We start from the raw sequence: 13,492 nt of genomic DNA on the forward strand, positions 1-13,492 counted from the left end.
GACAATAAACATAGCTGATAGGGACATAAGTGGTCCAAAGATCCGTCTCGACAGGGAAGAAGGGCAATAACGAAACTCCAAAGTCAACAATTTCTAATTCAAATGTATGCATCTTGGATCCCTTCCTTCTCTGTGTGCATCACCCTGACAAGAAATGACCTATTTGCTTCATCCCAGGAGCAAGAAGGGAGGCGTAGCAGAAGCAGAAGGCCCCAGACAAGGCCGGGGGGGGGGGGGGCTATTGCTGAGAGGGTCTTCAGATCCAGAGTTCTCTGAATCCTTCTCTTACAAATAACTGTGGAGTTCCAGTGATGCCCAGTAGGACAGAATAGGTCTTAAAACACCCCATCGCATCCTCCGCATCCCGTGTCAGAGCCCCCCAACCCTGTGAAGATTATCCCACCCACAGGCTTGAGGGTGGGAGAAGGGAACAGAGGGCTCCCCAGGAGTCCCCATCCTCTGCTCTCAGGGTCTTAATAAAGAGAATGCTTATCCTGACAAGCCTCACAAAAGTTCGGATGGCTCAGCACCAGGTTTATGACTCAGATCTAACGGTGCCATTTATTCAAATTACTTAAGAAAACACAGCAAAAGACGAAAACCCACCAAACCCCCTGAAAGCTAAGACTAAAGGGCATGCTATTGAAAAAGAAAGAAAGAAAGAAAAGAAATTCTAAGGCAAATGGAGCTGGGCAAAGAACAATCTCTCCGAAGGCAAATGGAGCTGGGCAAAGAACAATCTCTCCGGGCTTGAACTCATGACATTGTGACTTCACCTCTCTCCACTCCCTGACTCAGACCCCTGGGCGCGCACTAATCAAATTTCCAGCCGTCCCGCTGTCCTCCTGACTGGTGCTGGTGACGAGACAATGGGAATGTTGGGCAGCCCTGCTTCTCCTTCAAATGGCAGAGTGAAAGGTCAGAGACATGAAAACGAAGGGAGAGGATATGACAGATATGGGAGACAAATGCCAGAGATCAGCATATAGATAATCAATATTGATCTAATAGAAAAACTTCTAGACTGAAAAAGAGCCTATGTCTATAAATTACAAAGATTTGCTGCATTCCAGGAAGGGGTGAGGGAGGAGTCCATAAAAAGAAGCCTACAATTATGTTTCCTGACAATATTTCTGAAATACAAGGATAAGGGGAGAAATCCACAAACACCTAGAAAAAAATTCTGGTTACCTACAAAGAACAAAAATTAGGTTGTTTCAGATTTCTCTGCTACAGCACTAGACGCCAGAAGACAATGTTACAGTAGGTTTGCAAAAAACAAACACTAAAATAAAGTGACATAAAACTGGTTAAAGTAAAAGAATCATCAAAAGTATGCCAGGCAAATATAAACAAAAATTAAACAGAAGTCATAATATTATTATCAAAGTAGAAGTCAGGGAAAGCAATATTCTTTTGGACAGAGGGCCATTTTTTAGGTCACTTTACATGGATTAAAGGTTTAATCCAAAGTGAGGCTATAGTTACAAAGAACACTTATGCTTTCAAGAACATTTCACCAAGATATCCAAAGCAAAAGTTGTCAGAAAAACAAATAGAAATGAACAAAATTCAAATACAATGGAAGACAACACAACTCTCATTTATAACAAAATCAAAAACAATAAATAAAGATACAGATTAAATACTATGCCCTAGACATAGAGTTTATACCCATATATCATTTTTAAATTATATTATTAGGCCACAAAGAAAATCTCGATAAATCCCCAACACTAAATAGGCCACATTTTCTGAACATAATGCAATAAAATTAGACATTATCAACAAATCTTTAAAAGAATGTAAATTCAACCATTTGAAAATGAGAAAATACACTCTCAGAGAGCTCTCAGAATAAAAATAAAATTAAAATAGCAATCTCCTACCTAGAAATTAGCAATAAAGGAAATACAATGTATCAAAATTTATGGGATAAGACCAAACTTATACTCAGAGAAAAAACTCATAGCCTTAAATATCTTTATTATTAAATTACATATGAAAAGAAATCATCCATTTTATTTGTCTCTAGAAAAAAATATAAACAACAAAGTAAACCAAAAAAAGTTATGGAAAAGAATTAATGAATATGAAACAAAAGGAATAAATCGGGAAGAAAATTCGTAGAACCAATATGAAACTCAAGAATTGGCTTATGTGAAACAATCTATGATTAAACCAACATCTGGACTGGCTGATAAAGAGAAGGTGGAAAAACGTAGCACCAGGAATGAGAATGGGAGGTCAACTCATTCACAGCGGGAAACTTAAATGATAAAAATAATATTCTAAATCACTCTCATAATTTTGAAAAGCTCCACAAAATGGACTTATACAAAACATATGACCAAAATTTACTCAAGAACTAGCAGAATAGATTTTTAAAAATCATAGATGAAACTGAGAAAAAAATGTTTATCGAAAATATTCCAGATCTGGATGGCTTTCCCAGTGAGTATAAATCTTCAAAAGACAGAGATTTCCTATCTTATTTAAACTCCATTAGGTCAAAGAAAATAAAGATTGCCCAAAAAGTGAGCTGCCAACCGATCTCATGTGTATGCAAATGTCCCTGATGAAAGTCTAGCTAACTGAATCCAGAAGAGTCTTTCTAAAAGTGCATCAAGACCAGGAATGATTTATTTCAGGAATGAAAAGAGTTCAATATACAGAAATCTATTAATATAATTCATCTCATCAATAGTTCAAGGAAAGAAAAATCAATAAATGCCCCAAATGCATTTTATAAAATTCAACATCCATTGCTGAGAAAAACCCATATTGAACCAGAATAAAAAGATGTTTCCTGCACATGATAAAGAACAACCATCTCAAGCTCTTATGATAAAAGAATTTCCATTAAAGTCAGAAACACGACCAGGATGGTTACTCTCTAACCTACTGTTGAGCATTGTTCTGAGAGTTCTAACAGATGCAATGAAAAAACTGGACATAAACCAAAGAGCAGATGTCAGAATAAAGGATGCAAAATTACCATTATCTGCAAATTTATGTGATTTTTCTATATAAAAAACCCCCAAAATTGAATGAGAATACATTAAAATTTAAGAGTTTGATAAAGGGCTGGTTTAAACAGACATATCCAATGATTTCCCTGGATTACAGCAAAAATCAGAAAGAAAATTAAGTGGAGAAAGAGTCATTTAAAATAATAAAGTTACATAAAAATTTCAGGATAAAGTTATCAAAAAATTAATAGGGCATATATGAAAATAACTCCTAAACTTTTCCCATGGACATTAAAGAAAAATAAAGTAAACAGAAGACAGATATCATTTATGAAAAGACTTAAAATGTATTCATGCAAATATTTTTTAAGCACCTACTATATTCCAGGCACTTTTCTAAGTCCAGGACACTGTTCCAGGATACAGCATAGAACAAAACATACAAATACCTTTTCTCCTGTGGAGCTTACATTCTAATATAAAATTGTAAATTTAAAAACTGTCCACCAATTTAATCTATCCATTTAATGTAATTCAATCAAAATCCTAAGAGAAATTTTTTGAGGTGAAGGGGAGACTTGACAAAATACTTCTAAAGACATTTTAAAGAATCAACTTGTACAAATAGTTGGAAAAAACTCGCATAAGAATAATTAAGATGATAAACCACGGGAAGGTGTTCCTAAGCATGCAATCAAAAGTGAAAACAAAGAAAACTAACACTGGATTCACCTATGTGGAAATTAAAATGTTCAGCAAGACAAAAACATCGTAAACAAAATTAGAAGGCAAGCAAGACACTGGGAGAAAACGGTAATATAGTCGACAGATAATAGAGAAATAGCCTTACTTTATAAAGATGTAAAAATCTCTAAGAAAAGAATACGTGAGTAGGAAAATTGGCAAAGGCCATGACAGGCAATTTACTACAAAAAGAAAATCATGTCCAATACGTATATGAAAATATATCCAACCTCAATAGTAACTGCACATTAAAACACAAATAAAGTAATTTCCTTGCCTGGCCAATCATGAGGATGAAACAAACGATGCTCCATACTATGGATCAGGATGGAGTATACGGGCACTCTAGTGCACTGCTGCTGGGAATGTAAATTGGTCCCATCTTTCTCCAGGGTAATCTGGCATTATGCATTAAAGTCTATAAAACATGCATATCCTTCAATCTAGCAATTCTACTTCTAGTGATTTATCTTAAGAAAATAGTCATAGATGTAATCAGATTTATCCACAAGGTTGTTTATTGCATTGTTGCTCATAATAGCAAAAAGTTGGAAACAACCTAAAAGTCCCAAAACCAAGAAATTGATTAAATTATGGCATATTTAGCCATGCCATAGAATAGCACACATCTACTTAAAATTATATTATAGAACCATAATTTACCATGTGAAAATTAGTCAAGACATGTTAAGGCTATTAAATGTGTATGGTTAATGTGATTCCATTTTTGTTTGCATAACCTATATATGTTAAGAGAAAAAGGCTGAAAGGATATTTATCAAAATACTGATAATAGTTTCTTGATTATAAGGACACAGGACAGCAATTTCCCTTCCTTGAATATTTTCCCAATTTCCACCATAATCCTGTATTCATCTTGTTGAGGTGAAGTATTTTTTGATGTTTGTTTCTTAAAGGTTATAGGCAGAGTTTCAGAGCCCAGGAAGATGAGTTCATGCGCAGCCCTGGCTGCTGTTGGTTCTGGTCCATAGAGTCAAGTTGGCCTTTCCCTTGGGGCCTGGCGACACTGGCTTCAATGGCCTCCTCCTACCCTCCCTACCCCATCTCCAAGGGAGTGGCTCCGGGGGATTGAGGAAGAGCAGCCTGAGTGAGGGGATGCTGCTAGCACAGAAAGATGTTTTCTTCGGTTCTGTACCCATAGCTAAAGTTATCAAGGAGCAGAATCCTCACTCTCCACTCTCCACTCTCCACTCTCCACTCCTGGGCCTTCAGGCAGAGGCCATGTAAGGAACCCTGAATTGCAAGGCTCATAGAGTTATCCTGTCCCCTCCCCCCAGCGGAACCAGAACCAGGTTCTCCCTTGAGTCACCACAACCCCCTCCCCTCTCCTATTTCTGGGCATCAGGGATAATTCTCCTGTGGGTGTTTAAGTCGCAATGGCATCAGCAGAGCCAGGTACTTCTCTGGCCGCCGCTCAGCTCTCCCAGGTCTACTAATGCAACTGCAGCACTCACCCGGTAGCCTGGCAACCACGCTGCTTCTCGCTGCTCCTTTCTCTCTTCTCCACCCCACCTCCCCCACCCTCTGCTCCTGGCAACTCCCCTGCTCCCCACATACTCATGGAAGATGTTGGGAAGACTGCGTGGGAGGTGCTGGCCATGAAGTCCGCGATCTGTCGCAGGGCCCAGATGTTGGAGGAATTGTTCCCCTTCTTCATCTGCTCCTGGATGAGGCCTTCCAGCTCCTCCCTGAAAGACTAAAAGCAGGCCCAGAGGCGCTGGTCCCCCCAGTTCATCTCAGGCAGGAGACGGGGGGCCCTTCTTCCAAGTGCCCACCCCGCCCCAGGTCAGCTAAGCCAGGGCCACTCTTGGGATCTCTGGGCCCTGAAGGACATTGGGGAATTCCACTGGGGTTTTAGGAGCCTCCCCAAACTGCTATTGGGGGAGATTATGGGAATGGATCCTGCTCTCTTTGCCCTGTGAGCAGTACTCCGGATCCAGGTCCTTCCTGTGTCTGATAGTCAAGACCCCACCCCCATCGGACACTTTAAAAAGCAGAACTGTGCCATATTCTCTGTTCATTAGCCATGTCTATGGATTTTCTGGGCCTCAGTTTCCGAAGGATTTGATGACCTCAGGTCTCCTCCACTTCTGATGTCCCACTACTCTAAGCCTGGCCTTTCAGAACCATTGGGCTAAGAACAAAGCATGCCTGTCCACCAGGTGGCAGTAGTGGACACTCAGGAGGAAGCAGAAAGCAGCTTAAGTGTTGGTGAATCTATAAAAGGACACAGCCTGAGCTCCTCCCATCCCCCCCACCTGAGAATAGAGTCCCATCCTTTGAGGCCTGAAACCTGGGTTGCTACTAACTGTCACTTTTCCTCCCACACCTGCCATCCCTCCTAGTCACACTCTAGGGTTTTTCTATCAAGCCAATGCTTTTAGCACCTCCTAAATTCCTTCAGGCTCCCCAACACAGTGTCACCTGTCACCGGGACCTCAGGCCCATCCCTCAGTGCTCCTCTGTGAGGCCCGAACATTCACTGTGTGCTCTCAGCTAGGGTCACACATGACCCATGTAATGCCCTGGCTCCCCAAAGCACAGTGGGGGCTGAGGCAGAGCTCATCCTGGCAAGCACCTGGAGATGCCAGCTCTATCCCCGAACTTCCCAGCCCTTAGGATGGTGCACTGTTTCCTGAATACCCCTAGCTCTACTGCCCTCAGACTCCCATTGCTCTTTCTCCCCACCCTGCCCAAGGGCGTGTGCCACCCTCCCACTTCAGTGGCCCATTAGGCCCAAATTCTGTCCTTGCCTCAAGGATGAGCTTTGTGTCCATGCCAGGCAGGCACCAACTGACCTGTCTGGAGCTTTAGTGGGATGATCCTGACTTGCTCTCCCTTCCCATGTCCCTGTCCCGTGATCCCCCTGAACTCTCCACTCCCGCCACCTCCTGGGGCTTCCAAGCTCTCTTCACCCCTACCCCATGCATGCCAGCCAGTGAGTTCTTTCTGGTCTCCAGGAAGGGGAGTCCCAAACCTTCAGCGTGGCACCCTCAGCTGGCCTTTGGTTTATACAAACTTGTTCATTGTTAACAGCTTTTGGTGAGGAGGAAAGACTGGAAACTGAGGCTCAGAAGGGGCCCTGGAAACCGAGGTGGGGCTCTTGTCTCTTAGACCCACCTCCTCCCACCAGGGAGCCAAACCACCAGCACCTAAACCAGGTTTTGCCATCTCCCAGTGACTAGAGAATGAAACAGCCTTGTCTAACTGCTGGGACCCTGAGCAAGGGGAAGACGAGTTATGTTTCAGGCTCACCCGCATGGATCCACCCGCGCAGCCCCCCCCCCCCCCGGCCGGGGTCAGGCCCGCTCACCGGGCTCTGCAGGATCATGGTGACGCGCTTCTTCTGCTCCATCAGGTTGAAGTCCTGCCGCAGGTCCGCCGCGCGGTGGCGGAGGCGCATGTACTCGGGGTCGTCCTCAGAGAAGCGGTCACAGTACTGCTGGCCCTGCGGGGGCGGCGGGGAGGCGGCCTCGGGGACAGGCTCCTCGCTCATTGTGCTGGTGGGTTTGCGATCCACTCCCGGATCCCTGCGGGGAAGGCAAGAGGGGGTGGGGGGCTGAAGGCCCATCGGGGTTCACGTGTCCTAAAGCAGAGGGCCCTGCGACTGCAAGGGCAAACCTGGTGGGGACGCAGCAGAGCCGCGCAGACAGGCAGCCACCGCCCAATTCTTCTGGGCAGACAGCGCTGCAGGCCAAAATTCTTCCCGAGGCATCACCCACTGTACCCCACCCCTTTTAATACTCCTCAGCACTTCCACAGCCTCAAAGCCTTTAAAAAATAGCAAGAAGCAACCCCTCCCAGAGGGTGCATTGGATGTGAGCCCGGAAAACCCTGGGTCCCTTATAACTTCAGGTCCCACCAGCTCCAGGACCACCTGAACTCTCAGCTTCTCTACAACTAGGATTTTGACCAGCACAGCCTTCCTGCCCTGAATCCTTTCGATCCAGGCAGGCACGGGGTGATTCTCTCGGCTTCCCTTTGGAGCGGCTGCATTTCCCAGGAAGGGGCCCGAGAAGGCTCTGAAGTAGCTCTCCACTCCATGAAGCACCAAGAACAAAGAGGTTCTGGGCCTAATGGACCACACCACCATGTCCCCAGGCCTGCCTTCATTTCTTAAAACTTAGCCCTGGAGGGCTGCTCCAGAGGTGCTCCCCTGTGTGGGGGGTAGGAAATGGAAGCACTGACTCTCTCACCCTGACACAGGGGCCTGCTCAAATCCTTTGATTTTGTGAACCGGAGGCATCCTTTTATGCTCCTTCCCTCCCTTCCCGCAATGTTACCTAGGAGACCAAAGTTGTGTGCAGAGCGGCTTAGTGGTTAAAAGCATGGACTCTGGAGAAAGACAATGAGTTCAGATTTCAGCTATGTCAGTTAATAGCTGTGTGATCTTGGACAAGTTACCTAACCTCTCTGTGCTTGTTTCCCCATATGTAAAGTGGGGATTGCAACTGTTTAGCTACCTCTTCGTGTTGTTCTGAGGATTAGATTAGTGTATATGAAGTACATACTTAAAATAGTGCCTGGTGCATAGCAAGTGCTACTAAGCATTTGCTCTTATTATGTTATTTAGAGGCTAGCATCATCATAGCATTAAGAACTCGAGTAACGAGAGGCTTATGATTCGATTGTAAACAGGTGCACACTAAATAACTGTAATTATATGTTTTCATCCAAAAAATAATTTACTCTTGAGCTATATGAACAAAAAGAAGAGCATGCAGAAAAGACTGGTGAGGATGCTTAGTTCTCTGAGCAGATAGTGGGACATGTCAACCTGGAGGTCACAGGAAAGAGAGTGAGCAGGGTGCTGAAGATCGGAGGAGGCCAGCATTTGTTGCACAGGTGTGACATTGTAAAGAATATATCTGGTCCTTGTCCCCAGTTTTTAAAATGTCCAAAGACATTGGAAGTGTCTTCTGTTATTCATACTGAGCCTCTTTCACCAAAGTTTATGCTCATGTGGTGACTTACAGTGGGCCCTTAGGTAGCTTCAAGGGAAGGACGGGCCACCAGGAAAAACCAAGCGCTTGATTAGGGGGTTGCAACTTCAGCCCCACCCCCAACCACAGAGGAAGGGGAGAGGCTGGAGCTTGAGTTCAATCATAATGATTTACACCATTATGCCTAGTAATAAAGCCCCCCTCTCCAATAGTGACCCCCAAGCCCCCTCCCCCATTAGAAACCTCTGGACACAGAGGCTTCCTAGTTGGTGAGCACACGGCTGTGCTGGGCTGGTAACACACCCGGATTCCACAAGGAAAGGGCACCAAGCTCTGCACCACGTCTCCAAGCCTCAAACCCTGTCCTCTGTGTTGTTTCCATCTGGCTGTTCCTGAGTTGGATCCTTTATAATAAAACTGTAATAACAATTACAGTGCCTTCAGTGAATTCTGTGATTGTTCTAGTGAATTCTAGAAACTGAAGGGGGAGACATGGAAACTCCCAAACTTACATCTTAGTCACTCAGAAGTGCGGGTGTCCCGGGGACCCCACTGTAGCTGGCCTCTGAAGCAGGGGCCATCTCGTGGGCAACCTTGCCCTTTAACTTGTGGCAGTTAACTTGTGTGCCCTTTGACTCTGGGTAGTGTCAGAGCTGAGATGAATGGTAGGAAACCCAGTGGGTATCAGAGAATTAGTGACAACAGTCGCAGGCAGCTTCTATTCATGAGTTGTTTTCAGTCCCAGAACCACTCTATGAGGCAGACATTATTGTCCCAGGTTTACAGATAAAGAAACTGAATCAGGGAGATTAACTAACTTGCTCAAGATCAGAGACAACAGTGGAGCCTGGGTTTCACCTAGGCCTGTCTCTGTTTCCAGATTTGCACTCCTCCACTCCACTGTCCCCACATATCTGTTGGGCTACCATGTGGAAGAGGGCTGATTCCTTAAGAGCCTCAGGATCCAGAGCCAGAAAAGCCAGCATTTGCTGCAGAGAGGCAGATTCTAGCTGATGGAACGAGGGAGAACTTTCCACCAGCAGGGTCTGCTCAGTAACCGGAAGATCAGACAGGCTGCCTCCTCGGTGGGGAGCTCTCTCCTTGGCATCAGGGTGACTCTGGAAGCTGCAGAGGGGCTTCTTCCCTGGTTGGAGGGTTGGACTAGTGACCTCTAAGGTCCATCAGATTCCAGGGTAGCTCCTGAGTGAGCAGGATTGGGGGAGCTCACGCAATGACCTGAGTATCTAGAAGCTCATGCTGGTGAGATAGACTCAACCAAAAAGTGTGCCCCGCCCTCCTCACCACCAAAGCTACCGACTAATTACCAGGAGGCAGGACCAGCCTTGTCCCAGGCTGCGTCTTCTCAGTGCTCAGCCTGTGTGCCCCGCTCAGCTCTCAGGGACGCTGTCCACATCTATAGGATTTCAAACGTCTGGGCGGAAACTGGAAAACACAAAGATGACAGATATCAGGGTCTGGTCTGCACTGCCATGGCTCCGGCACCTGCTTTCACAGCACCACTGGGTGAAGATTTATATTAAGGATTGCTGGGAAATTCTTTAAAATGAACTTAATGAATTTTTATTTTAAAAGCAAATTATGTCCAAAAAAAGGTAAAGAAAGCTTTGTTATCCTTATGATTGGCCTCAAAATTCCTTTCAGAGAGAGGAAATGGAAAATCCCTTTGCTGAGGGTGGGCCAGGGAGGCCCAGAGGAGGAGGCTGCTCTGCTGGTGGAGGGATTGGAGGGGAGCCCAGAGGAGCCGAATGCTGCTGGACCAGAAGGGATATGACACCTTCCTCACACCCGCCCCCAAGTACCTCACTAACAGCTACTAAACTCACAAATGGGGTGTGAGGGATTTCAGGATGTAGGCCAAGAGACAAAAGAAGCCTGAAGAATATCACACCCCAGGCAAGGGGGAGGGTTTGGTGTTGCCCAGGCCAGGAACTGGTGGGTTCAAGACAATTTCACCTGGAGTGCAAGGGGGAGAAGGGCCCCTACCATACCTGGGTAATAGGCTATAAAGTACTACTGCAGGAGGAATGCAAAGTTGTTAATATCTTACAAACAAGGGCAACTTACTCCAAAAATCCTGGGGCTCAAGGTATTCAAAGGATTAATAATTGAAAAATAATTATTTTAAGGCAAGTGACAGCTGTCCATTTTCACTTGGAACACTGTTGTTCAGGCCCAGAGAAGCTTGTCTTATCCCTGACTCCACCCTACCCCACCATTGGCTCTGGGGGCCAAACCCTGCCTATCCTGCCTCACCAGCCAGATCAGCTCCATCCCTGACCATGTGCTGCCCAGAGCAGAGCATCTGGAAGGACTTGTCTCATCAGAGAGGGGTGAGGAGAATTCATCTTGGTAGGTACAGTGTGCCTGAGGGAGTCTGGGACACCAGGGCACCCAGGCTCAGCATTTCTGTACCAAGGTGGCCCCTGAGCCCAGTCCCGATGTTCATGCCTCTAGTTAGGGACTCTAGATAGAGGCCTCCAAAAGCTATTCTCTATGCTCTGCATGTCAGTGGCCAGCTGCAGCCCTTCTCCCGTTGGTCTTATTTTTAGCTAGGACAGGGTCACGACCACCACTTAATGCTGCTTCTGTTCAATGCCCACCACTGTGGGAACCTTCCTTCCCAGGGTGGCTGGCTCCAAGGTGGGGTTCGCTGACATACCTCTGGATGCTATTCTTTGGCTAGGTGGCCACTGATTCTCCCTCAGGACCAATCCTGCAGCTAGGTAAGTTGTCTTAGCTGAAGCACCAGCTTCCTCCCCTTCCCCTGTAGCTCCTGCCACTGAAGTGTGAGGTTGTCCCTTAGCCTTCTAAAGTTTGAATTTTCAGAGTCTGAACTATTTCTTATGTCATTGAAAGAATTACTCCTCTGCCCCAGAAGTGACTTGTACCATTCATGTAGGAAACAGGCATCTGACCCTCAGATAACTAAGTAAACACTGTACACAAAAATTCCCATCCCAAACTCCTCTGTGTTGACATTCCACTATTAGAGCTTCATTCCTTGGTTTATGGGATTATTCCTTGATTAAAATGAAAGCAGCCCTGAGAATTATTGTAGGCAAATGTGTTACTTATAAACATTCTCCTGTGATACCAAAACTCAAATCTCTGATCACAGAGTCAGCCTAAGCAATGTCAGGACAGGCACCGGGTCAGCAAGTCTTAACCTTTATCTGATGAAAGGGAACTTTAGTTCCCGGCAAGGAGTGGGTCCCGCTGGCCGAATTTAAATGCTGATGGAATTTAAATGCCGTCTTTTAAAGGTTAAATACTCAGAAACCTAAGCATATACGTTCTTTTTTACAGGCAAAAGGAAAGAAACCATTATTTGTACAGTTGATCCTGGAAAATATATGGAGTTTGTATGATGCTGTCTTTTAAATGCCGTCTTTTAAAGGTTAATGGGGAAAAGAGAAGAGAAAGAGGCCTGATGTCAGGGCCACTCAAGAGGGTCCAGCACCTTGGGCAGAGCTGCCACCCTAGGTGAGCCTCTGGAGACTCGGGTTTGTTAACCTTCTGAGCCTGCATCTGCTATGGTATCAACGCCAGCATCGCCACCCACTTAGCTTTTGGTTTCCCCTGCATGTGATTCCAGAGCCCAGCTTGCCCCAGCTTCCAGCCACCCAGGCCCTGTGGGCAGAGCTGAGAAACAAGAGGAGGGCACCCCATACAGTGAGAACAAGGCGCCTGGCTCCCCCTGGAAGGCAAATCTCCTGGGCTGCCTGCTCCCTTCTCTCAGTGTGCAGTAGAGCTGGGCTGGAGGTGGAAGAGTTAGGATACGGGATTCCAACTCTAGCTGGCTGTCCACTAGACTGTAAACCTGGACAAGTCACAGGTGCTTAGGGGCCTTTGCCCACCTGGATGTCTCACGGCCACCTTGAAATTGACCTGTGGCCAACCATGCACCAGAGCCTTCCTTCCCCAGCCAGGCCTTCCTCTCTGCCCCCCACCCAACTAGCTCCCCTCACTCCCCTAGGGAGTCCCTGAAGGCAGCTTTGTCCCCTCCCTCTCTCATCTTGCGCACCCACTGTCACTAAGTTCTCTGGTTTTATGTCCTAAATATCTCCCATCCAGAGCACCACACCCTGAATCAAGCCCACATCTCTCCATCCCTTCATGGCCTCTGCCCAGTCCTTCTTCTCTCATCCCTCCATCCAGTCAGCAGCCAGAATCTCTGCTCTAAAGGTACAAATATGGCCCATGCCTGTCACTGCCCTGCTAAACACTCATCAGTGACTCGTCACCCGGGCCAGTGCTGCTTTACCTTTTTTATTCTAATTCCTACTCCTCTGGCTAAAATGTGGTCAAATTTAGATTGTATTACAAAAGTGACAGGTATTCTTTTAACATTTATCAAGTATAAAATTTTAATTCTGAATTCACTTTTTCAAACCAAACACATGCTCCATGCTGAAAATTCAAACCCACCCATCCTGACCAGGGGACTAGGGGGCTGTGGCTCTCTTGCTCTGGCCACCCTCTTCTTCTTGAGGACTGCCACACTGTTGAATGAGGTCCAGGCTCTTAGCTGGCACATCGAGCCCCGTGGGCCTCTCAGTGTCTGCCCCCACCCTCCTGGCCTGTCACTGGTGCTCTGGGGCTATTCCCAGGACCTGGAAGGCACCAGGCTGGTCCCACCTTGTGGATGGTCCATGCTGGTCTCACCTGGAGCACTCTTTCCTCTTTGCCTTCTCCTTTCAGCTCTGATTGTCCTCTCTCAGAAGCCTTCCCCCCACACCCTAGTCCCTTAGGCTCTCAGGTTACTGTCACTCCCCTCTTTCATCCCACTTA

General features: G+C 46.1%; 1 protein-coding gene across 1 annotated transcript in view; it reads right to left on the reverse strand.

The window, feature by feature from the left end:
• Positions 1 to 13,492, reverse strand: part of ADD2 (adducin 2) — an 85,037-nt gene that overhangs the window by 26,859 nt on the left and 44,686 nt on the right. The window contains exons 2-4 of the mRNA XM_081157017.1: positions 10,006 to 10,123; positions 7,051 to 7,267; positions 5,295 to 5,433 (exon numbers count right to left, since the gene is read on the reverse strand). Of these exons, the coding sequence (XP_081013143.1) occupies positions 5,295 to 5,433; positions 7,051 to 7,233 (322 nt within the window). The 5' untranslated portion in view covers positions 7,234 to 7,267; positions 10,006 to 10,123. The remainder of the gene's footprint in view (positions 1 to 5,294; positions 5,434 to 7,050; positions 7,268 to 10,005; positions 10,124 to 13,492) is intronic.

The sequence above is a fragment of the Miniopterus schreibersii genome (assembly GCF_964146895.1).
Source record: "Miniopterus schreibersii genome assembly, chromosome: 13".
NCBI classification, from domain to species: Eukaryota; Metazoa; Chordata; class Mammalia; order Chiroptera; family Miniopteridae; genus Miniopterus; species Miniopterus schreibersii.